Below are 26,819 nucleotides of genomic sequence, written 5' to 3'. Positions count from 1 at the left end.
TGAATACTAAATAATGTCTCAAGTAATCATTTAGTAATTTTAACACTCAATGCTAATAGAGAACCTGATAATGACAAAAAGGGAGTTGGTTACCTTTTCTGAAAAACTTCTGAAAAAATCTTCATCTAACGGCTGCTTCTTGTCTCATTGCTCTCACAGACTGTATACATCGACTCCCACATTTTTCAAACCAATCCACTGCCCAAAAATGCCAAAAATTACCATAGTTTTACTCTGTAAGTTTTTTGATGAGCTATAACAGTGCTTAACTCATAGAACAATGCATTTCCTTAGATAGCCCACTTCATGATAAAAGTCAACCCATTAATGCTTTTTTGAAGTTGCAGCAGTAGACAGTGTTCCGTTTGCATCAGCAGTACATTAACAGTACTCTACGGATTGGTAGCTTCTCTTCTTCTAAAAAGGTTGGTGGGAAAACTTTTTGTCTGCCTACATCCACCCACAGAAAAGTTAAAACTGCCCACTGCTGCAAGGTTTTTGTTAAGTACCATGGGATCCCAATCCAAATGCAGCGCTCTTACATCAACCCCCTGGTATGCTGCTGGTTACTTGGCTGTCACTTATCTTTTATTCATAACATCTTCATCATCAGCTCAAGAAAGTCTCCTTCATTTCCCTATTATAATGACGCTGGAACCGAATTGTAAAACCTCTCTGCTGATGATGATTTTATTGTAAGCGTTCGTAAGCGTTTGGAAAATTGTTAAATACATACACTTACAGACACACTTCTGGATATTTTCGGAGTTTGTGCTCAACTCTAGCCCTCAAGTAGTTCACTAGCACCATTCACACTATCAGAGGCACAGCAGAGGCAAACCAGCATCCGTGTGAATGGATAAGCCAGCAGCGTGGAGCTGGGGCGTGTCAATCTAATGGTGTTCACAGTCTGATAACTACACAGGTCCTTCACTCAACAAAATAAAGAGAAATGTACCACAAAGCAACGTTACATGACCAAACAACTATAACGTAGTAACTGGTAGTGTCTTTGGCAACTTATATGAGGAAAAAAATACTGCAGCTATACCTGGAGAAGTGTCAGTCCTCCTGACTCTCCGTCACTTTTCTGCCCAGAAAACGCTGTCTGCCCCCCGGCAAAAAACTAACCAAGTGTCTGTCTCCTTCCACTATTGTGCTGTTGTAGTAACTGTTTTAAAAAAATCATTGCATCGGTCAGCCCGCCCAACCGAGACTTGAGGGAACCTCCCCCCAGAAAACAGCATCCCTCCCTGCGAGTGAGACAGTTAGACAGATGGCGAATTACTGATTACTTAGGTATGTAATTTAGAGCGAAAAACGTAACTTTTTCACTTTCCGGGATACATGGTGGGTTGTTCTCTCAACCACTTCACATTATAACTGTATCACTATGATTATAAACAATCAGCAGGTACATGTTTAGATTAACAGGTGGACACCGGGAGAAACACATCGAAAAAAAAAAGAAACAGAAGTCTTCATCGTGACGTGTTCCATCACGCCTCTTTTGGATCCACAGCGCCGGCTTGCTTTATGAATTGACACACTGGTGCAGCTTTATGCCAGAGCTGCTTTGTTCTGTGTGAACAAACAAAGGCGGGGCATTGGCAAATCTCCGCTGCAGAGATAATCCAGTGTCTCTGTTTGAAAAGTTTGATATTGAAGTTGTTAAAGAAACATGCAGTATGCATGACTCGCCTCAATAAATTAATTCTAGTTTCTTTCATTTGTCACCCACCTCCCCTTTTATCCCCCACTTCCCTCCATAGCAACAATCCTGCTCACCGTTACTATCTAGCCACCGATCCAGTGACAGGGCAGCTGTATGTCTCAGACACTAACTCTCGTCGAATCTACCGACCCAAGATGCTCAGTGGTGCCCGTGACCTCATCAGTAAGAATACACTTCCTTTTTGTATGAATAAATGTAATCAGTATTGTTCAAATCTTTATTTGAATGTATTTAAATGCATATATTAATTGCAATTAAAATGCTTACAATATAGCATGATGTGTGTGTGCGCGTGTGTGTTCAGGTAATGGAGAAGTAGTGGCTGGCACAGGTGAACAGTGTCCTCCATTTGATGAAGCACGATGTGGAGATGGAAGAAAAGCTACAGAGGCACAGCTACTGGGACCTAAAGGTGCAAACACACAACATCACACGAACAAATCAGCCTGTATTTAGTTTCAGAGTTGGAAATTGGTCCTAATTGGCTCAGACACATATTTGGTCCAATATTTACAATGGAGGAGGGGGTAAAAGGGAGTTTAAGAGTCATTTCATCGACAGTATAGCTTCAAAGTTGTACTGAAATGTTCAAATTCCTGAAGAAGAAAAGAATACAAACTTGTGCATAGTCCGGGTGGTGGAAAATATTGAATGTAGGAGCTAACTGTAAGACATTCATTAGATTACATTTCTTTTGACTGATTTTGGCTGTTTGTTTGTCCATGAACTAAACTGTACCAACTCTAGGCATTTTTTTAGGCAGATCTTTGAATTTACTGCTGGATTAATGACAAGCCAATGGAGCTACAGCAGTGATTGATTGATTGATTCATTCATTCATTCATTCATTCACTGAAATCTTTATTTTGAACATGTCCATAGAGTCCATAAACTAACAAACTAACAAAAGAGAAGTTCATAATAAAACAGGCAATTCTAAGCACATGTTTGAAAAGAAGTCAGAGGAATTCTAAACATATCTAATCTCACCCCTTCTCCATTAATCTTAAATTTATAATTCAGCATAAGCTTCAATATTATTTTTATTATTTTACACATTGTAGATGTGATACTGAAGACATCTAAGCTAAGAAATAACACATGTAACAAAAAGGTGTTAAACAAACCAGAATATGATTTATATTTTATATTCATCAAAGTAGCCACCTTTTGCTTTGATGACAGCTTTCCAAACTCTTGGCATTCTCTCAAATCAGATCATTAGGTAGACACCTGGAATGGTTTCTATGAACAGGTGGGCCTTGTCAAGAGTTAATTTGTGGAATTTCTTTCCTTGTGTTTTAGACCATCAGTTGTGTTGTGCAGAGCTGGGGTTGTTACACAGTTCAATACAGTGAACAGCCCTTTTCAACTACTGGTCTGATCCATATTATGGCGAGAACCACTCAGCTAAGAAAAGAGAAACGACAGTCCACCATTATTTTAAGACAAAATTTCAAGAACTTTCAATGTATCCTCAAGTGCAGTCACAAAACCCATCAAACACATGATGAAACTGGCTCTCATGAGTACTGCCCCAGGAGAGGAAGTCCAAGAGTAATCTCCGCTACAGAGGATAATTTAATTAGAGTTACCAGCATCGGAGACTTCAAATTAAGAGCACCTCAGATTAGAGCCCACATAATAACTTAATTATTAATTAATTAACCACCAGTGCATCATAATCATAATGCCCTTGTTTTTGTGCATTTTTTTTTTAAACCAGTTTGTTTTTGGACATTGCTTCACCATTGTCACATTGTTGTATAGCAAGAATTGATAAGAAAAAACTTCTGAGAATTTTTAGATTTAGTTTCACCCTGAAATTATAACCCCACTATCTATCTATCTATATTGTAAGAATAGTTTTTGACTTTTTCTCAGTAGTAGATTGTACTACTGTACAGAATGTCTGCTGTGTGTAATGACTTAGTGTAATCCCAATATCAAACTTTATGAGCTGACCTCATGGCTCATTTCTATAGTATAGAGAGTGATAGTATCTTGTTCAGTTATACTTACACATGCAGCCGTGAGAGCTGGGTGATAAAACCACCAACCTTACAATTATTGGATAGCCACAGCCAAAACGTAGAGTCAGTTGGAAGGTAGAGTAAGGAACATTTCTGTCCAGTCTATGGGTCAGTCTATGGACTTTTATTGCTGAATGGCTTCTGATGGACCTGATGTTATTTTAACGATAGCTTCTTGGTATTCTATCAGAATGAGCTTTTCTAGCCAACGATGAACTTTCACACTAACGGACATACTGCAGAGTCACCACATGTGCACTGGTTTTGCTAATATTCAGGTAATTGTTGTTTCAGCATGTGATGAAGTTCTCCATCAGTCCTCTTTACTCCTCAGTAAAAAATGTCCCCAAGTGAAGACAGCAGGTTTCTCACTGGAAATGATGTTCTAGACTACACTGAAAAGCAAGGAAGGCCTGAATCTCAGCATTGGTTGATTTATCGGGCTTTTATGACCATGAACAAATTTAAGCATTGGAGAGTGAAGATACTTGAATATAGATATGAAATATCAAATACTATGTTGAATGTCTCAATATCTATTTCCAACAGTTTCAGAATCGTAATGTGTTTATTTTATGTGTAGGTATTTTGGATTGATTTTGATGATCACAGCTGCTGTTTGGCTCATCTATACTTTACTTTTTAATCACTTCTTACCTCACTCTTCTAAAATTCATTGTGGGCTCTCATTGTTCTCCTTTTTATATTTTCTTTACTGTGTCCCTTTTTAATTATCTGCACCACTAGCATCATGACTTCCACATTGAAGAAATATATCTTATTTTCTTCTTCCAATCATTGAGTTTATGTTTTAACAATCAACTGAGGAAAATGTTGGTTTGTGTTCTGTTCCCTACAGGGATTGCAGTTGATAGAAATGGTTTGATCTATTTCGTTGATGGGACTATGATCAGGAAAGTGGATCGTAATGGAATAATCTCCACTGTGCTGGGCAGCAATGACCTCACCTCTGCACGACCTTTGACCTGCGACACTAGCATGCACATAAGACAGGTAATATGTAAAGATTACCTAAATTTGCTGCAACTCCTTATCCATCCTGACTGCCTTTACACTATGGTATAACAATGTCATTTCAGTAAAACTAAATGTTTTTAGTAAATGTACATTGCTATTGAAAAAGAGTTGTAAAACAGACAACACAGAGTTAAATCAAGGCTCTAAGGCTGAAATGCAGTTTGTTTGATGAGTAGCTCTGATGTAGCATCAGAAAAATAGAGCCTTTTAAATCTTAACAAGGAATGGATTTTTAGATGTGTTGACATTTGCTGACCTTTCCTGAGTTCATTTCAGAAACTTTGGAATGAACAGCACCTATGTACACACACACACGCGCACGCTCGCGCACACGTACACACACACACACACACACACACACATACACACATACCAGCACTTATCTAGTTTACCTCTTGACTTCACTCGTGGAAAGAATGAACTGGCAGCACACACATCATCATGTTTCGCACCTCTTACCATAGATAAATGTTGTTCATTTTTTATAAGTGTACAGTCAGTTTAATGTTATAAGTAAATGCACAATATGCTTTACAGCCTGTTTTTGCAATGTGTCGTTACTATAATGTCCTTTTCTTGCTGTATTGCTATCAGGGTTTGAATCAAACAGGAATTTATTAGACCAGTAGGGTATCTATGTGATAATAATATTTACATTTACATTTTAGCAGACGCTTTTGTCCAAAGTGACTGACAGTTATTCATACATACACTGATGGCGGTGGTTGCCATGCAAGGTGCTGACCAGCACATCAGTAGTAGTTTGGGGTTCGGTATATATATATACACACAGACACACACACATACACACATATATATGTATATATATATATGTATATATATATATATATATATATATATATATATATATATATATATATATATATATATATATATATATATATATATATATATATATATATATATATATAGAGAGAGAGAGAGAGAGAGAGAGAGATAGAGAGAGATATATATATAGATAGATATATATACATATATATATATATAGATAGATAGATAGATAGATAGATAGATAGATATGAGTGTGTGTGTGTGTGTGTGTGTGTGTGTGTGTGTGTGTAGTTTTCCGGACAATACACTTTATATGAATATTTAAATAAATAGAAAATACTGCATAATTTGATAGAGAGTCTGAGAAGGCTGTGAAGTGAAAATGTCTCTCCTCTTCCCCACTACAATCAATCCAGGTTCGTTTAGAGTGGCCCACGGATTTAGCCATCAATCCAATGGATAACTCCATCTTCGTACTGGACAACAACGTTGTGCTACAGATCACTGAAAATAGACAGGTATTGACTACACCTGTACTGACAGAACAGAAGTCTTTGTGTTTTTTTTGTTTTGTGTTTTTTGCAAATGTTCTGTAACGTGCTGCTTTTTGAAACTGTTGTGTAATAAACTGGCTTTTTTAGTTATAAAAACCTAGAAGAAAAGAAAATGATGGCAATGATTAAAATAGCCTTGATAGCCTTCCTTTTAATCTCTAAGAAATTATTCCTATTTAAAAGTGCTACAGGGAGTTTTTACTGGCTATGAAACAGTCTCAGTTATTGACTTATCCCTCCGTATGACACAGTCATAAGCAGACAAGACCATTATATTTCTTATTCAATGCCTGTCACCAGGTCTAGTTCCTCTACACAATGATTTATTGAATGCAGACCAGAAGGGCCTTTGTTTAAATTTTCCCAGACAAAGTCTTGCACTGAGGATCGCCCCTTAGACCTCTCGATTCCAGTGAGGAAAAACTTGCCATTTTGAGAAAAAAAAAAACTTTAAACAGGGAAAACAAAAGACGGAAGAAACCTCAGGAAGAGCCACAGAGGAGGGATCCCTGTCCGTACAAACAGACATGCAATAGATGTCGTATGTGCAGAACAGAACAACAAAATCAGTATTTACAGTTTGCATTTACTGAATGTAGGTGGAATTTGAAAAAGCTTCAAAACAGATTTTGAAATGGCCCTCTTCCTCCTAAACAGGTCTGTAATGTGGTGAATGTTGTACTTGAGATTTCTCAACAAAGTCATTATTATCAAGCAAGGCTAGTAGGCCTACATGTAACGAGTATGATCGAAGTGATTCTAAAAATAAAGTTTACTTTTAATTTACCATCATCTTTAGCTTTTTGGAGAAAAAAAATAGTATTTTAAAAAAGTTGTGTGTTTCTTTTACTTGCTTCCAAAACAAATGCACCCAATCAATACAAAATTAAACGTCCTTGTAGGCTAGTTGCTTTATCGTTGTATGTGTGTTTGTTCAGGTTCGTATTGTAGCAGGTCGTCCAATGCACTGCCAGGTGCCTGGTATAGAATATACTATGGGGAAGAGAGCAGTCCAGACCATGCTGGAGGGAGCTACAGCCATAGCCTTGTCCTACAGTGGCATCCTCTACATCGCAGAGACGGATGAGAAGAAAATCCATCGCATTCGACAGGTAATCTTCAGGATACATATGGCACATTCATTTTACATTAATTCTGATTACCGCACAAACATTTTTCCGACAAGAAAGCACAGCTAAAAATGTCTTTCCAAGTCAGTAGTAGTAGAACTGTTAAAATGAGGATTTAAGTTGTTAATATTATAATATTAGCTCAGTAATCACAAAAAGTATAAAAAGTAAGGTAAAGAAACACACTTAAATGCTTCTGAAACACTCTCACCATAGATCTCCAGGAAAACACACAGAAAATCTTCAATCATTTATATTTAAACTCCTTAAATGTAAAGCAGTGTCAGGAGGTGCCCTGCACAGGGGGGATGGTAGTCCCATGTTTAATTTGAGACCCAGATGCAGGCACATTCATCAAATAACTTTTCTAAATGCTTTTAGTGTGTCTTTTTTAACTGTGAAAGAGCAGGCTAAGTTCCGTTACTGAATCCTCTTTAACATGTTCTAAAAGTGATTTCTGACTGTTCTCCCACTAGGTGTCGACTGATGGAGAAATTACCCATCTCGGTGGAGCACTTTCTGAGTGTGACTGCAAGGTAGTATACAAAAACTACTTCAATGTACACCAGTTAACACTGAGGACTGCCATTTTTAGTCCTCCATGAACTTGTTTCACATCACTGTACAGCTATATTGTCCTTCAGCCCACCAAACTCATGTAGGTTTACATGTTATGTCTTAATGAGATTCCTTATGTAAGGGGTGATTAATAACTTCATGGCTTAAGGTAAAGGGAGTCAGTATTCAGGAAAAATCAAATCAGGTAGATAGGGAAGGTGTTGAATGAGTTAAGATCTGCATTCCTGGACAGCAGGTATCGCCACTTTGGACTTTTGGGCTAGAGCATTGTCCAGACAGCAGACAGTGCAAAATTGCAGTTTTAAATTGCAATAAAAGCAAATACACAAAAGTTATTAACTTCAAACTTTCTGCAGAATAATCAGTCAGAGTTTAAATATACTTGCCTTGAAGTAGAGTTGTATAACTCACCTCCTTTTGCCATAGGCTAGGACCTACATGCATATATATATATATATATATATATATATATATATATATATATATATATATATATATATATATATATATATATATATATATATATATATATATATATAAAAACGCCATTTCAAATATTGTCAATGGCACAGTGACGACAGTCAGGGCCTGCTAAACATGAATATATCAATGATATAATATAATAAATATTATTCAATTCCTGAGAATCTTTTTTTTCCTGTTCAATTTTTTGTGGTGCCCACATCTCTTCTCTGCTCTCCATAGCACGTCATGCTCAATCATTCATGTAGTGTTACTCTCTACCTGTCACTTCTGATCTGTTAATTTGCTACTTGTTCCTCTCCCACTCCCTACCTTCCTCTGTCCTGCAGAACGATGCCAACTGTGACTGCTATCAAACAGGAGATGGATATGCTAAAGACGCCAGGCTTAATTGTCCTTCCTCTTTGGTGGTTTCTCCAGACGGGACACTGTATGTGGCTGACCTGGGAAACATCAGAATTAGAGCTATACGCCGCAACCAACCACCAACTGGTATGTATATATAGTACCACACACACATAAAGTGTGTATACTAATGTTGTTCCCCGCCTCACTGTATTTAGGAAAACCAAAAATATTTTAAAAAGAAAAATTATGTTGAAAGAAATACATATTTTCCAGCCTAAGGCTCACCTTAGATGTGCATCACTTTTCTGTTGCCCTTGTCACATGTAGTTAATGTGCTTTTGCGATTTCAGATCGAAGTTTCATTCCCATTCAAGTTCCTCTCCCTGGTTTACTTAGTAGCTTGGGAAGCTGGAGATGAGTTGGTATTTTGGGATCTAAAATCTACAGCAATGTGTTTATTGGATACTTGTATACAGACAAGACTGTGTCTATGATTGCAGTGACGGGTATGGATGGATGGAAGGAAAGAAAGAAGGACAGAAAGAGAGGCAAACAGCTTTTTTTTGTTTTTGGTGGAGCCCCACCTTTCCATTCAACCAGGGCTTTTGGTTGGGAAATGATCTTACTGTCTTCATGACATTAAGACTGTGGTCAGCTGTGGTTCAGGAGGTAGACTGGTCATCCACCAAACAGTAGGCTAGTGGTTTGATTCCCGCCCCCTGCAGTCTACATGTCAAAGTAACTGACTCAGACTGACTCATTGCATTTGACCACCAAGTATCATTAACGTCAACACAGGCTCCACCTCTTTTCCTCATACCAGAGTCTCGTGTTTTGCCAGCTCTGGACACATTCTGTTCATCCAGTGCAAAAGCTTAATATGGAGTCAGGTCTGTAAAGATGTGGGCAGGTCAATCTCGGATTTCCTTTTTCTGAGTGAGCCTTATTTCATTCTTTTTATTTTTCTGCGAATGGACTTGAGCCAAAAGAGTGCTGGATAGAGGAACAGAATCTAGATCAACCCGAGGCAGCTGCATCGCTTACAGGGATGTTTGGTTCCTGCTGGTCTGGCTGGCCAGTCGGGAGATGCCCTGGCAGAGACAAAAACTCATGACCTGTTGCACTTTAGCTAATATTTTCCATTGTTAATGAGTGTGTCTTTGGGTTTAACCAGCAGTCACACAGCATGCACTGACAATGTGGTCTCAAAGTCTTCAAAAGGTTAACGGTTACCACAGCAGTATACTACAGGCTAGATTGTGCATAGTCTCAAAGGAGCCTTTCTGAAGCATGGTTGATTGTGATGGGTGTTGGAAAGATGTGCTTGATAATAAAAATAGCAATAGAAATAATAAAATAAAATACAAATAATGATAGAAAACAAATGAAATATAGAAATCACAAGTCTCTCTGACTGACTGTATGCTTGCCTGTGTCTTCAGGCTCTCTTGCTTCAGGTCCAAGCTCCTATGAAGTGGCTTCTCCAGCCTCTCAAGAGCTCTTTGTGTTTGATGCAAATGGGACTCATCAGTTCACCATGTCTCTTGTTACTGGGGACTACAAATACAACTTCAGCTACAGGTTGGTGTGTGTGGGCGTGAACACATGTGGAAAAAAACAAAAATGTATCATAATTGAAGATGAATGTAATTGCAAAACATTGAAATACTTAACCTTCTTGTCATTTTCCTCTCTTGATTCTGTCTCTCTCAGCAATGAGGAGGATGTAACCGCAGTGACAGATAGCAGTGGCAACACCCTCCGTATCCGTAGAGATACCAACAGGTTGCCTGTACGTGTGGTTGCCCCCGACAATCAGGTGAGATGAGCAATTTTTTTTTTGCCATGCTGCAGAGCTTAACTGGATAGAAATAACTTTCCTGTGTTGAGAGTATTTATCAAAATAAACCAAAATACAGTTTACTAGGCTTACAACAGTTACAATTAGATTTCCAGAGTAACACAGACAACCATTTCTTTAAATATCATAGTTATTATTAGTAGTAGTAGTATCAGTTACAATGGCCTTTAAAGGACTGAAAACAGAGGGTTGTTTTAACAAATTACATTTTCACAAAATGTCTGGACATTTAAAAATTGAAACTTGAAATATATTTATTTTAAAAACCACTAATCTAGAACTCAACACCTATTGTATGTAGGTAAGCCAATGAACTGTTTATCATAATGTCTCTGTTATTGAAATGGTATTCCTTACCTACCTTACTTCAGACTGTTTTTGCTTGTGTATAGGTCATCTGGCTGACCATCGGGACTAACGGGGGTCTGAAGACTCTGACAGCTCAGGGTCAGGAACTGGTCTTGTTTAGTTACCATGGCAACAGCGGCTTACTGGCTACCAAGAGCATCCAGATAGGCTGGACTACTTTTTATGAGTGAGCAGCATTACTGTGTTTATAATTGAGTAAATATGCTGTACATAATCTTTATATCTCTATATCTTTTTGGAAGACCAGTGGAATTTTGAGAAGACACATCAAATAATTGAAAACCTACTTAATCGACTTAGTAGCTAAATTTAAAATTTCCATCTTGTAATGAATTATTAATTTCTGGCTCTATCTCTTACAAGGTAGATCCAGTTCAAATTCCACTTCCTTCAGCCTAAATGTAGCACATTCAGTTGTTTGTGTGTAAATTAAAGTAATGGCAACTAATGTGCCTTCATTCCTCCTCCCTGCATCCTGTCCTTGTAGCTATGACAGCGAGGGTCGTCTGACTAATGTGACCTTCCCCACCGGCGTAGTGACCAATCTCCACGGCGACATGTCGTCAGGGGCTGTTGCTGTGGACATTGAGACATCAGGGAGGGATGAGGACGTTTCCATAACAACCAACTTGTCATCAATAGACTCCTTCTACACTTTGGTGCAGGGTAAGGTGGTTGTGTGTGTGTGACAAAATAAGAAAGACAGGTGTGCTAGAGAGTGTGTCAAGTTTCCAAACCACAGTGCTTACGAGGACTCGTGGATATGATGATGTAAATCATTTGTTCAAGATGTGTGCAGCATTTTGCCTCATTAATCAAAAATGGTGTGCTTGCAGCTCTTTCCTAGAAAGTGCAACTTGAAAAACCATCAACTTACATAAAATACTGCCAGTGACCATCACTTAAAACGTCCAAGATGAGGACGTGAGTTATGGATTTATCTGTCAATTCATCCCCTCAGATAATAGATTTAAAGGGAAACAACCTGCAGTTTCCACATTCTTATTGCGTGGGAAAGCAATAGTTTAGCACTGATGCCCTTGTTAAATCTGAACTAATGAGCCAGTTGAAACAAGGCCTCAAGTGGCGGGCAGAGATTTGTTTCATAGCAAGCTACATGTGCTGGAATGTGAAAAAGCAGAACCTCCATCGCTGCAGGCCAGTATTGATTGGAAATGTATAAGTTATTAAAAGCTACCGACCAATGTAGAATTCCTCTCCATCAATTCATGTGCCTGATTTATCTTTTCACCTCCTCACCATCATCTAAAGTGGTCTAGGTAATGTGAAATCGCATTAGGTGTAGGCGCGACACAGACATGATAAACAAACTAATAGAGCTGCTCTAGTTAGTCATTTTGATGTCATATTGGGAAAGCTGTGGAACATTTGCTAATGCAGGACATGACATTGATGAAAATGCTCTACAAGGACAAATGCAGTAAATGTTCAAGTAGTATTATGGGCAGGCTCTAATAAGATGTGTGTGCTGTCATCCATAATATATTGTACAAAGCTTTTTCTTGTGCTGGAAAACCAATACGACTTGTTTAGAGTTAGGAGGCAGCTCTGGATGAAAATGGCCAGGGTTTAGAAATTAGTAAGGTCTAGAATCCATCTCTGTTCTTCATTAAGTCCCTCTCACACAATTAGCTGTTGTAGGGAAACACTATTGTAATTTATCCATCACTTGTGAAAGATAAAGCACTCGTGACTAGGGCAAGACCTCCGTTCTTTTATCTCTTTGACTAATCTGGAGGAAATTAATCAAATTTGACTAGACAAGGTTAAATTTATCAATATCAATCAAGGTTAACTTAAATCAACATCAGTTAATTCTAATCAGTTTCAATCTCATAACTGAAGTAGTGACTGCTACACACAGTTACCATTGGTTCTCCACATTAAAACAAACCTCCACAGACAACGACATTGGGTTAAATATATTTATTTGACTAAATAGTTCAGAGTGAATAAATGAGTGAAAATTAAATGAATGAAATGGCAAAATTAAATAAATGGCAAAATTTACAGGTAACAGAAATATGCTAAGCCTCTAATGACTTTTGTAATGAGTTTATGAATGAAATTTGGCTGATGGTTAAATTGCGGGTGGTGAAAGCATTTAAATATTAAGAAAATAATGTAATGCTAACAGAGCCCTAACCAAATTTCTCCTAAAATCAAAGATATTAATTCAGAGCCAAAGGGACACCAACTCAATCCAGTAGGATGAGGGAATGGATACTTGTCTGAGCGTCATTTGGAGAGTCAGCAAGCTGCACGGTCGCTTAAACAGCAGGTCACCGTAACGTCTTTGTTAATGAGGATAGTCTTGATGAAAAGGATGACGATGATGATGGTCTTCTTTAGTCGCTCTGAGTGGGGATTCTTAGGCTCTGACTGATAAGCCTTCTCCACTAAAATATCTGAGGGATGATTCATCGGCCGATCAAGTTATCCTTGGTTTACTTACTACGCGAGAATTTCAAATTAGATTTCACTTAAAGTCAGGTCGCAGAACTATATTGACTTTAACAAAAGTTGAAGGTAAAAAATCCAAAAGTTACAAAAATAATGCGTGAACACTTTCTCTCAAGGGTAATGTCTTGAAGTAAAAACTTGTTAAACTTGAAATATTAAAACCAGCCCATGCTTCAGGTGTAAAAAGTAGTAGAAGAAGTTAAGAGCTTGAAGCTTAAATTGAAGAGCTTCAAGAAGTATATAAAAGAATAGGTAGATTGAAGTGTATGTATGTTGAAAGCACTGGAGAAATCAAAGAACAGTGCTTCCAGGCTTTTCCAGTTGAGACAGTGATCTGCCCAGAAGGAAACTTGAGTTGGTCCAGTTTACCCTGATCCTATATTACATTATAATCTGGAAAATAAATAAGCAGATTGTGTGTATGAGCATTAAAGACCATGTCAGTTATGCCACAAAGTAAATATAAAGAGAATCAACATGTTACAGCGTCTTTGAGATTTGAGGAATCCAGTACAGATGTCCCAAGTCCCAGTGTGACATCTGCGCTGTCCAATCACGTGAAGACATTAAGATTAGAGATGTGGCTAAATCAGATGACTCATCTGACTTCATGTCTTCACTTTTACCTGAAGACCTTCTGTTGCTGAAATATTACTTCACTAGTTTGTCTTTGTTTCATGCGCATAAGTTGCTCTCTGCTCGCCTCTTCATCAGGCTACACACCAGTGAGTTGACTAATAAATGCACACATCAGCTTGAATATTTCAATACATTGTGACGGATCAGCAATATTAGTAGTTGTGAAGCATGTAGGTCGAGTATAGATTAAAATTATTAGTTTTAACACAACAGACACACTTACTCACTTGCTCTCCGTCAGCCAAAACTCAGCACGTTATAACAAAGTTGTGTCTTGAAAACCTGTGTTTTTAAGTAAACACACGTGCTCAGGCACCAAAGTTTCCACAAGCCTCAGAACAGTAACAGCACATCAAGCTATATTATGATAACATCTGTCTGAAACATGCCACCTTCTAAACCTCTGTTGAAATGGGCAGTGAGCACTAGGGAAAACTAGCCATTAGACAACTTTGCTAACACAGTCAAACAAGCAGCCTTTTATTCAGCAAAGGTGTCGCCAACAACTAAAAGCCTCTCACTCTGTCACGCTCTCCTTTCTCTCTTTTCCTCTGTCAAAGTGCTTTTCTATTTATTTTTTCTAAAATTATCATTTTTAGGGCCCGAGCACTATCAGTGTAAGGACCCTATTGTTTCAAAACTCACCAAACTCTGCACACACATCACATCTGGTGAAAATGCTTATGATTCAATATGACTGGGTGTGGGTGTGGCCAGGGGACTCCATAGTGTCCCCTAATGCTGGGTAATGCGACCAAAAACCTTCTTTGATCTTCATGAAATTTGCAGGACTCATAGGTCTCATCGATATCGCCAGGGATTAATTTTAGGAATTTTTTGCCGTCACAGGAAGTCGGCCATCTTGAATGGCGTGCATTGATTTTCATTTTGCTGACACTGTTCAGAGGACTTCAGGATGTTCACAGACTCACCAAATTTGGCACATAGGTTCATACTCATGAGTACTTTAATTTGATACCACAACTGTCCTCAGGTGTGGCACAACAGCTCAGTAGCGCCCCCTAATGGCTTTTCCCAGTTTGCACCTACAGACAAACTCCTACACACGCCAAAGTTTGCACATTCATCACAAGTAGGGATGGGAATCGAGAACCAGTTCTTGACCTTAAGATCTTAAGAACCGGTGCCTGGTGAGTTGATTCCTCGGAATCGTTAGCGTGCCTGCTTAACGATTCCGCTTATCGGTTCCGCTCGTTGAAAATGCGTCATGACGTCACACAAACGCTGCATTGTTTTGGTTCAGAGCGCAGCAAACATAGCGTCGAGGCAGAAGTGCTCTAAAGTTTGGTTATATTTCACGCAAAAAGACAACAATACGGTCACTTACAACACTTGCAAAGTTTCCATTTCATCAAAGGGGGGAACTACCTATACATTCACCATAAAGCAGGAAGTCCTTATAACTCCAACATACACTTTCCCATCTACACCTTATTGGTCACACATGTAGAGGGTTTTGCCCTAAATACATCTATGCATAAGTGGACTGTGGACCCACTGGACACAGGAAGTCAGCCTCATATCAATCAATCTGACTTCATTCATACAGCACTTTTCATACAAATAATATGAAGCACAAAGTACTTTACACAATAAAGGCAAGCAAAACAAAGCAGAAGTAAAACCAAAAGCCACACATTTACTCTCAGCCAATAGCAGTGCAGACAAACATCATCCGATTTACATGACATTTACAGGTTGTTTTCTACACATCATAATTTACAACGTGACATTTAATTGATGGGTGATCTCTAGTGCCACTAGTGGACGAAGGCAGTGTTATTTCACCAATTCAGACAGAAATCGCGTGCACAGGCAGACATCTACATGTATGCCCTCCAACAGCGCCACAGCCCAACAGACGTGGGCGGCGAGGGCCCGATCATCGCTGCTTGCAACTTTAATTTATTTGATTGTCTTCAGCACACAGCCCTAAATATATTTTTGTCATTGCTCCATGTGTTGTCTCACTGCAACAGACAAGGATTCATCTAAATAATTCTTGCTGATGCTACGTTACCACCAGCTCTCTGAGAGGCACAAGCAGAGGCTATAGTGTGCTAACATTTAACGTTATACATAGCATAATTTCTTTTCAGTGAAACTAATGTACTGCTGATACACATTGTACATTATCTAGGTTTTGTGCCATAAGCAGAGAGTGCAAGTATATATAATGGTCAGTTTTAATCTGTATCGAGCAGAAAGCAGGACACTTCACTCTACAAACATTTCTCTATCATCAGAGATTTCCATCTGTGAAAGGCAGCTCCAAAGTTTATTGTTGTTTTGTGCTGTCGCTTGTCCCGATCTCATTTAGCATCACTCTTCTACTTGGTCTTTTTTTTCTTCTCCTTCTCCACCAGTGCATTTCCCTAAGGTCCTAACTACTGCCAGGTTTGTCCGTTCTAGGCTACCTTTCAATGCGGTGCAAGATTGCGACCTCCGTGAAGGGAGATTTGCTCCCTATGTAGATATAAACAAATCTTTCTAAAGTAAAGAAAACTCAACAGCTCTTACTTTTGGGTGATACACTAAATAAAAGATATTTTAAGAAGAAGTAAACATGTCTGTAGTCGAGTGAGCTTCTGCCTCCTTCTCAGCTACACACACATAAGCCCTGAAAAAGGTCAAGGGAAACCTAATTAAAAAAGCTGGGGGATGTTAATAGCCATTTGCAAGTTCAAACAATGTCCACATAAAGTAATTGTACTGTTTTCTCCTCATACATTTAGCCCTCTTTGTCCCTCCCTCTCTTGCTCTTTCTTGCTCTCCTCTCTTTGTCTTTTTTCCTATCCTTCACCCTCAGTTTGTTATAAATAAGTATTGATACAGTGTTTTTTAATAGAGGCTTTGACATTTGCCACATTGAAAACACAATCAATGTGAAATATTGTTTGTTCATGAAAGTGTTCTTTCTGTCTCATTTAGACCAGCTTCGTAACAGCTACCAGGTGGGTAATGACCATTCACTGAGGGTAATCTATGCAAATGGGATGGACACACACTACCAGACAGAGCCCCATATACTAGCAGGTATGCAGTCTTGAGTACATTACGCTGTATCTAAAATGGGTACTAATCAGAGCTTATATATCAAAATCATTTTGTTACAGGCACGTTGAAATTAAAACTGATCTGTTATTGTTGTCTGACTATTTCGATGTAAAAGAGTTTCAGCATGTTGCATGCCTTTTTCTCTAGACGCCAATACAACTAAATATGATAACTTGCAGGTGAACACCATCTGACAGGCTTTTGCATGGTTTTGAAAGGTTCATAGTGGGTTGTTCTCATGCACAAGGTTGTCCATGCATCATCCAGTAAAATGCAGCTATTTAACACATTTTGATTGGATATTTACTGAGATTATCAGAAAATATCACTTTGATCTGGTTATCTTTCAAGCCACATGATTTTTTCACATTTTCAAAAATGCTAGTGCACTGTACATATACTTTAATTTGTTTCCAGTGTACCATGGTTATGTTTGAGACTCAAAGATGTGAATTTTGTTCTACTTTGCACATAGCCCCTGATGCATTCATCATAGTACAATGTAAAAAAAAACCAGCTTCTGCAGATTTGAAATATGATTGATGCTGTCAGTGATCTGTCATTATACATTTTATTAAACATGTTTTATTGCATGGTAATATAGGGCAGACTTTTCAGATATACAAGCTTGCATTTGCAGCGGAACTACAACACTGCAACATTATAACTTTCACAATAGACATTGAAGTGATGACCAAATAAAGCAAGTGTCAAGTCTGTGCATCTCAACATGAAGCTCTATGGCATATTGGAAAATAGCTGGTAGCAATGATAAGTAACAGATATCATATGTGATTTGCAAAAAATGGCCTTCATCAGAAGACGTAAACCGCATACAACTGTGTCACATACAGTGACAGACGGCAGATAAATGTAACCCTTCGGAGAATCTAATGTCTTCTTCACATAATCAAAATTCACATGGACCATGTTGTGGACTTAATTTTGCAAAATCAAGTCTGAGCAATATGTTCATCTTAGTAATGGAAGAAGCTCAGCGATATTACAGTTCTAGCATGATGATCATAAGGATGATGAAACATCCACCATACAAAGGTATGCAGCGCCACATGAATTGCAGGATATTGCAGTGAAGTGATAAACAATTTGAAAAAAATGCAACATTTAAAGGGACTGAATCAGAATAATCAAACTGTCAAATAAACTAAGCAGGCAGGTCCCAAAATGTCAACCCAGTAGACAGAATACATTTTGGCATTGTACATTTTCGTAAACCACAGATAAGTCGAAACTTATCCTTTTTGTTTAATCAAACGATGACAACTCTGTGCTTATGATCTAGTTAGGGCTTTAAAAAGTTAGCATAAAAAACACTTGGTGAAGGTTAGAAAAGTTCTTGTTTGAGCTTAAGATACCCAGCTTTGCGGACACAAACATGGCTGGAAATGTCCCAGTGTCCCATCAAAACTATGCTTTGGTTTCAGTCTTATGAATATTAAAACACAGCTTGGAACAGGGCTCAGTGGCTTATCAGCATCCTTGCCTAGCTGTTATCTCACCACCATCCCCTCCACCTCCAAACATAACAGATAGGTCATAAACATGTTATATGAACATCATACAACATGTATTGCAGAAATGTCAATATGTAGGTCAGTATGTAGGTACAAGTTTGAACATATCCGTGGTTAGCAGAAACATAAACTGACAACGTTTCATTCTGGCGACTGAGCTGAACATTCACACACACAGCAGATGCAATGTGTGTGTGAACAGCACATATTAATTTGCCTTGTATATTTAGCTTTAGATGTTTTCACTTTAAAACATGTTTGGTATTCACATCCTTATTCATATCACTTTGTAGGTGCTGCTAACCCAACTATAGCTCGACGCAACATGACACTGCCAGGAGAGAATGGCCAAAACCTGGTGGAGTGGAGGTTCAGGAAGGAACAGACGCGGGGAAAAGTAATTGTCTTTGGGAGGAAGCTCAGGGTGAGTGCTGTCCAGTTGAAACATTCCATATACAGAGAACACTAGAAAGCTTTAATAGGGACAAGCAAACTACAAGCAATGACATTTGTTGTAAATTAATGGAAATACTTTTGTTTTTGTTTTGTAAATGTTTGTGCTAAGGTGACCCTTAGCGTGTATACTATGTATGCAAGCTAGGGGCAGACCAGTTATCGGCCTTGGTGGATGATGGGGTACAATATTCAGCATTTTCTGATTATTGGTCTTGGGGATTTTTCTGTCAGATGTGACAACAAATGTGCAACTTTGGCTCTGAGGCAGCACCCTCTTACACAATGTCCTGTCCACAACACTATCTAATTGGTAACACATCACAATTAATAACCTATAAACACTGAATAATCTGAATCTGCAAAGTAACTAATAACTACATGTAACGCATTAATGTAGTGAAGAGGGAGTATAAAGTAAAAAATTGGACTAACACGCAGTACTTGAGTAAATTGTATATTGGATTCCATCGCTGTTGGTTTTTACAGTCTTTTTTTTTTTTCTGGAAATGAAAATCAATCCAAATGTAATTTTTCAGTCTCTTTGATTTCTAATAACCATCAACCCCTAATCCAAGCCACATGTTCCACATATCTATCAGGCACAAAATAACAGGCTATACCAACCCGCAAAATGATTTGTTTCTCCTGATATGGTGTGCCACACACTGCATGACTTTTGGCTGTTATCCCACTGCTTTTGATTTTAATCCAGCTGGCAACTAGCCACCATCCCAATATCCTCCTTGTCTGCCCCCTTTATTCACCTCACTGCATTCAACTAGTGCTAATTTACAAATAAATGAGTGGCTGAATAAAGAGATGAGGAAAAATTACGCTTGAACATTTTCCAGCAAGACTCTCTATTTAATGAAAAGGGTCTGTGAATTGGATGAATCTTAGCATTTCTCCTTGCTCAAGGACCCAAAAGGTGAATTAAGTGTTGAACCTGTGTTTGATAATTGGAGTTTAAACAAACAGCAATTCATTTAGAAAGCAATAACGAGAGGCTAGCTGGCTCTGTGACGCTAGTGTTTTATGGGTCTTGGACCAGCAATTGTTTCGATCCACAGGCTGAGGTGCAGATATTGCATTTAACCGCCAATAATTTAACACCTGGGTTTATTTGTTGTTTGAGTGTTTGTCTAGCTAGCTAATATTTCATTATGAAACATTCTTAGAACTTTTTTTTTAGAGAGAAATATCTGAACATGTATATTAACAAAGTCCGTCCCTCCTTTTCAAGTGATTTGTGTAATTTGGTCAAAGATCACAAATTCGTTCTCAATATCAAAACCAAGCTGTGTTGGCAAGGTGTTTTATTCATTCAATGGATATTTGTGTCTCCACCCCCTCAGGTGAATGGTAGGAACTTGCTGTCTGTGGATTATGATCGTTCGCTGCGAACTGAAAAGATTTACGATGACCACAGAAAGTTCTTATTGAAGATCATCTATGATACCCAAGGCCATCCGACACTCTGGATTCCCAGCAGCAAGCTGCTGTCAGTTAACTTGACATACTCCAGGTAAGCCTTTTTTACTGGGGGGTAAAACATCTTTGTTCCTGGGATTCATATCTGGGACACTAGACAGACAACGCATTAGAATATCTCAATGAATGTGACAAGCAACCATGACAGGTCAGAGCCGAACCCTCCATGGGAGGAAGGTGATGTGGACAGACATGAATACCAGGAACACAGGTTTTCCAGCATAGTATTGCAATGTAACAAGATTATCAGTGTCATTCACCCACTCAATCCCATCTACGTCTGTTAGTCCTTTGAATGCTATGGCCAATCGTAGTAACAATATATTTATATATTGATAAAACCAAAGGTCAAGGAGTGTCCAAAATATTCATGCCATTGGCCACAGAGTAAATAAAGTGCAATGCTTGACCATGAAGCCAATTTATTAGAGTATCTATTTGAAGGAGTGAGTTTTAATTACTTTGTGGTGTACCATTTTGTCTATATTCTATTGCTGAGCCATTTCTTTTATCCTCCTCATTTTCATTTATTTGGGAAAACTGGAGCACTTTATGACATACACCTGTACAGTGTAATATAATCCAAAACAAAACTTCAGCCCTGTTTATTATATATGTTACACTTGCTAATGAAAAGATGATGACCCAAACGCAGAAACACACGGAACACAGGCCGTATTGAGAAACAAAAGGCTAGCTATAAAACTGAAATGATACGTAGCAACACAAGAGCAAAGTACAAATCAAAAGCAAAGTCTAGACCAGAATCATGAGAGCAAGCAGAAACATAAAGCCACAAACAAAAACCAGAAAACACTGGAAGTCACATGGGTTAGAAACACAGGATTTGAGACGAACTGACAAAGAGGGAGCACACAGACTATATAAACACACATACAAGTCTGATGACAGTCGAGACACAGGTGGGCACACACGGGAGGGGAGGATTAAACAATGGGAGGAACTGAAAAGCAATACACAACACATGAGGGCACAATTTAGAAATAAAACAGGGAATAACAGAATCACAAAAGCAGGATCGTGACAGAAAAAGGCAGCAGTGGTTGGTATTGTTGCAATGGAGGGCGGTATATTGGAAGTTGTGTTGAACCTTTGTTCAAAATCATGAAACACTACGGACTGACATAGCCTCTTTGGTGTTGAAAAAGCATGCAAGCAATCTGCTTATAGTGACATCTATCTTTTACAATTGTCTTTTGATACAATCAGGTCAAATATAATTGTGATTGTAACTCATGGTCATTATAAATGAGGGTGTAAGACAACATATGTCTGGCAGGTATAGTTTGGACACCCCCGACCTATACAGTAGGTTTTAAAATGCCCTGAAACTACTATGGGGGTTTTCACCTGATGTCTTCTAGGTTAGGGTTATACATATTTTGGGATTGTATGGCGTCTGTAATTCTAAGTGCTATATTGTAGGCGTATATGTTTCACATCTCATCCGAGGAGCTTCAGTTCAGAACTGAAGAAGCCTCCTGGATGAGAAGTGGAACGTCTTCAAGAAACTGATACCAGTCCAGGGACGTATGATATAGCACTGAAATTACTAGCACTAGCAAATTATTAGCACAGAATTATCATGACATGGATGACTGAGAACCTTCATCGAGGTTATGTAATGTTTGAAACAGCCTCTGTAACTTCAGAGCTGTAGCACAAATACATTGATGTACTTTGTTGTTAAGTACACTGTAATTTTACGGAACCTCGATCTCAATTTCAGCTGGAAACACATGATTTGAATATGACACATCCTGATATCAACCAGACATTAGCCTTCCATAGAATCTTATATTTGTGTATGTGTTTGTGCGTCCAGTACGGGACAGGTGACAGGCCTTCAGAGAGGCCCAACCACGGAGAAGTGGGAGTACGACAGTCAGGGAAGGATCATATCCAGAGTCTTCGCTGATGGAAAGATGTGGAGCTACACTTACCTGGATAAGGTACAGGATGACATAAGCAAAGCCAAAGTACTTGCAGACATCGCTAACTGCCGTATGATCAATATACAACTGAGAACATTGTGTATAACAGCCTTTTATGTGTGCATTCATAATCATTGCAGCATCACTTTGGATGTATATGTTTTATTTCATGGAGGACAAGACAAAAATTCAACAACATCTTGCTCCAATATGTAGTGCTGAATATGCAGAACTCACTCCCTTTTGAATGTCTATAATCAGTGGGTGTCTACAGTCATTTATCTGTGTTTTTCAGCATAGATGTGAACTGTATATGCAGAATTATGCATGTAAAGTTGCTGTTGAGAGTTTGTCCTAATGGGTATTTCTATGTTGACTGAGTGGACACCATACTTCATTACCATAGCACAAGGCTAGGCAGGCTAGACCCACAAATAAGTATGAAAAAAAAGCTAATGCAGGCAGGAAGACAGCAACCATTGTCTGAAGAAAAAGAGGAGACACAATAGGAGAGGAGGGGATACTGCAGAACACAGGAAATGAGGGAAAAGAAGAAGTTTGGAGGTATAAAAAGGACGCTTTTTGTTTTGTTACTTTGGGGGGGCAGACAGAAAGAGCTCAACCATTAAAAACAGTGGTCCCTATTTGTGCATGGTGAGGGTAATGAATGACAGAGAGAGATTGAGGAAAAGAGAGAGAGACAGATATTTAGGCGGGTTTGCAGAGACTGAGGTACTACTGTAGAAACAAGGCCCAAGAGATGGCGGAAGCAGAGTTAAAGTATGTTAGACATAGACAGAATTAACAACAACTGTATGAAGAGGGGTAGGAATGATGATCAGGGAGTGATGCGAGGCGTTAGAGGAAAAGAAGAAATTTGAAGAGATAACGGAGTCCAACGACCTGTACGTTTGTCTAAGGTACGACAAACAAAACTACTAAATTACTATATTTGTAGTGGCTATGATCTTAAAAAGCGACCACCCAGCTGTGGGTTTGGTATGATCTCTTTAAACTGGAGAAACTGCTACATGAAGAATGGAATGAAGTAAAGGCAAATTTAGGAGAAAAAGAGCACAGAAATGAGGAAATGAAGAAATGAGTACAAAGGTGACAAGACAAAAGACAAAACAGGGAATGAAAGAAGATATGTTATTTCATGCACATGTTTACTCTATCTTGTACTTGTTTTATATCCACCCCCTTCCTCTATCTGTCACTTTCTCTTAGCTGAAAATACCTTTGGGTACCCTGGTAGGGCAGGTTTGGTTATTAGCAACTAATACTTACAAAAACATCTCATATTAAATGAAACAGTGAAGGTAAAAAACAACCATACCCAACAGTAGTAAATCTAAAGAATATTAACCGCTTCAGTCAAATAAGCAAATTGGTTGCACTCTACATGAACTTAACTTGTCATAGTTCCCAATTACAGCATCAGATCAGATTGATAAGTAAAAGAGTTTAAAGCAAATATGCAAAACATATAACAAAAGAGAAAACATGACTTTAAATATGTTTCTCACATTTTAAGAGTTGCTTCTGTCCCTTCTTATAGATGAGATCTGTCTTCTCATCATGTTTTTTCACCAGGTCCCAGAGGATTTATGAAAGTGATAGCTTTGAATTTTGTTTGGGACTCCTCGATGAAATTGATGACACAATAGTCTACAAAGATGTTCTCCTCATTCTGTTGCAGACCTACATTATGTGTGCTAAGGCCCAGGCCCAATAGCGCAGCAAGGAAAAGGAAAGGAAAGTGCCCATGGGACAAATTACATAGCTGGGCTTCCAAGTTGCGAAAAACATGTTTATTGTTGTAGTTTCCTTTACCGTTACCATTTTGTCTGCCTATAATAGGGAATGTTAGGCTTTTTTTCTCCTGAAGTGGAGCTGAAAAATATTCAGGCCATATCTTATTCAATTGCTGCTTTTTTTCAAAATTCATCTTTACCTGTCCGTGCCTCCTGTGTGCTCTGGTGTGTGAATGTTAAAACATCCCCACTTGTGAAGATGACTTACTCTGGCAGTAAGAAATGTTAATATCATAATTTTTTTAAATAATCTAGTATGTAGAAAGTTAGTGCAAAGGACAAACTTTTTCACCACATGTTACTTTTATTTGAGATGCAATCTTGTAAAAAGCAATATGGGCAATTTTTCTAAACACTAAAAAGTGTTTACGACTTTGGACCAGCAATCATTAGATTAGGAAGACTCACTTGCGCATACAATGACATTTGGTGGAAAAAACTGCTTTTTGAAGGAGCTCTCAAGAAATCTAAGCAGCAGTTCCCTTTGACTAACCACTTTTGTCACCAGGGAAGAGTGTCAATAGTGGATGATTTTGAGAAACCCCAGATTATGCCATATGTACTTGTGTTTGATTGTTTGTTTGTTTGTTTGTTTGTTTGTTTGTTTTTATGTCCAGTGCCAATTCTTTACAGGTTCTTGCCTCCCACAATCTCTGCATGTGGCAACCAGTTTATGATAAAATCAAGATTATTGTTAGGGCAAGTCAACAAAGACATTTAGGGAAAGATTGTGCTTTACAGTAAACAAAAAGGTTAATTTGGTCTGTAATCGGACACAAAGATTTGTGTGAAAGTCTGATGTTTTGCTTACCCATGTCATATATTTGACTCTCACTCTAGTGCTTCTCTGATATATAGAGGCTTCTCCCTGCCCTCAGCTACTCAATATGTAAAGTATATTGTAAATATTGTTAAAAAATGTTATCTATATGTTGTCATAGGATGTACCACAACTATGTATAAACATAATGTGTGTCGATGTACCACTCCCTATCTTTTACTTTTTTGATTGCATTTTTTGTATTTCCTTTGCTCTGTCTGCCCTCTCTCCAACAGTCCATGGTCTTGTTGCTGCATAGCCAGCACCAATACATCTTCGACTATGACTCAGGGGACCGTCTGTCAGCGGTCACCATGCCAAGTGTGGCTCGACACACCATGCAGACCATCAGATCCATAGGATACTACAGGAACATCTACAACCCCCCTGAGAGCAACGCCTCTGTTACCGTGGACTATTCTGAAGATGGGCAGGTGTGTGGATGTGTGCGTGCGTGTGTGTGTGGATGGGGATTCGTGTATGTGTGTGTGTGTAATAACACTGCAGTATATTTTCTCACTTAATAGACTTTCTCGTCCTCCTTGTTATTTTTTTTACTTTGTTCTTTGTGCTTCTTTCATACAACATCAGAAAAACTGGTAGAAAAACTTTTGTTCTTGATGATAATAACTGAATATACATTAAGTGTATACCTGTCATATTTTTAGCTCACTTTTATTTTCTTTACAACAGTGATACGTTTTTGTTAATAGTTAATCTGATCTTGATTTGAACAATGTTTAAGCTAAATTGCTCATCTCCACTGATTGTTCTCTCTCCTTCCAGCTCCTCAGAGTTGCTCATCTAGGCACTGGCCGTCGCATATTGTACAAATATCGCAGACAGGTATATGATTTTTTTTTATGCAGTTATCATAATTCATTCCAAAATCAGTTCATTATTAAGAGTTATCTCTGTGTAAATGTATGATTTGATTTTAATGTTTATTCTCAGGTTCATGTAGTTCATGACTATAAATGTGTCCTTTTAGTCTTAGAAAAGTTATTGATTCCCTTCTTACAATTGATAATAGAAAATCAATTGTTGCTGATAATTTGGATCCTTCATTTTCTTAACCTCTCAGTACCATTGATTAGCGAATGTGTAACACATATTTTTAACTCATAAATCTCCACCTGAAAATCCCCCATGGCCCGTAATGTCCTTAGTTTACATACATTTGCTTACTAAATCAATTTAAACAATTATTGCCATAACAGTCAGCTTGTTTTCTGTACTCACAGCCTATTATTCTGGATTCAGGCCTATCTATAATACTATAGTATTGCTTACGTCCCTGGTTTTAAATGACATTGCGATAACCCTGGATTCAAAGCATTTTGACCATTCCTTTGATTCTGTCAGTTGTGTCTGTCAGTTTATGTTTTGAAAACCACTTCTCCAATAGATGGAGTACGATGTTTACGCTGATATTTAAAATATCAGTAATGTAATTAAAACATGTTCATGAATTGACCCATGACTACTCAGTAGTAATTACAATGATTACATGAGACCACAACCATCTTTGAACTGGACCTTCATTTTATCTCAACTTCAAATCTGTAAAGTTTTCTTGTTAAGTTGTGACACAATGTGTTCTCAGACTGACAGACATGTAA

The 26,819-nt window shown here is 38.2% G+C and overlaps 1 protein-coding gene across 11 annotated transcripts in view; it reads left to right on the top strand.

The window, feature by feature from the left end:
• The window catches only part of LOC115588090 (teneurin-3), a 742,469-nt gene that overhangs the window by 703,123 nt on the left and 12,527 nt on the right, over positions 1-26,819 (top strand). For all 11 annotated transcript variants that reach the window (XM_030428416.1, XM_030428484.1, XM_030428503.1 and 8 more), the window contains 17 exons: positions 1,773-1,897; positions 2,040-2,147; positions 4,628-4,782; positions 6,015-6,116; positions 7,091-7,264; positions 7,759-7,818; positions 8,674-8,836; positions 10,135-10,273; positions 10,406-10,511; positions 10,946-11,088; positions 11,410-11,588; positions 16,998-17,102; positions 18,952-19,082; positions 20,470-20,639; positions 22,452-22,578; positions 25,434-25,631; positions 25,984-26,043. In XM_030428416.1, coding sequence (XP_030284276.1) covers positions 1,773-1,897; positions 2,040-2,147; positions 4,628-4,782; positions 6,015-6,116; positions 7,091-7,264; positions 7,759-7,818; positions 8,674-8,836; positions 10,135-10,273; positions 10,406-10,511; positions 10,946-11,088; positions 11,410-11,588; positions 16,998-17,102; positions 18,952-19,082; positions 20,470-20,639; positions 22,452-22,578; positions 25,434-25,631; positions 25,984-26,043 — 2,245 coding nt within the window. The remainder of the gene's footprint in view (positions 1-1,772; positions 1,898-2,039; positions 2,148-4,627; positions 4,783-6,014; positions 6,117-7,090; positions 7,265-7,758; positions 7,819-8,673; positions 8,837-10,134; positions 10,274-10,405; positions 10,512-10,945; positions 11,089-11,409; positions 11,589-16,997; positions 17,103-18,951; positions 19,083-20,469; positions 20,640-22,451; positions 22,579-25,433; positions 25,632-25,983; positions 26,044-26,819) is intronic.

This window comes from Sparus aurata, chromosome 1 (assembly GCF_900880675.1).
Source record: "Sparus aurata chromosome 1, fSpaAur1.1, whole genome shotgun sequence".
Classification (NCBI taxonomy): Eukaryota; Metazoa; Chordata; class Actinopteri; order Spariformes; family Sparidae; genus Sparus; species Sparus aurata.
This window is presented reverse-complemented; position numbering and strand designations above follow the sequence as displayed.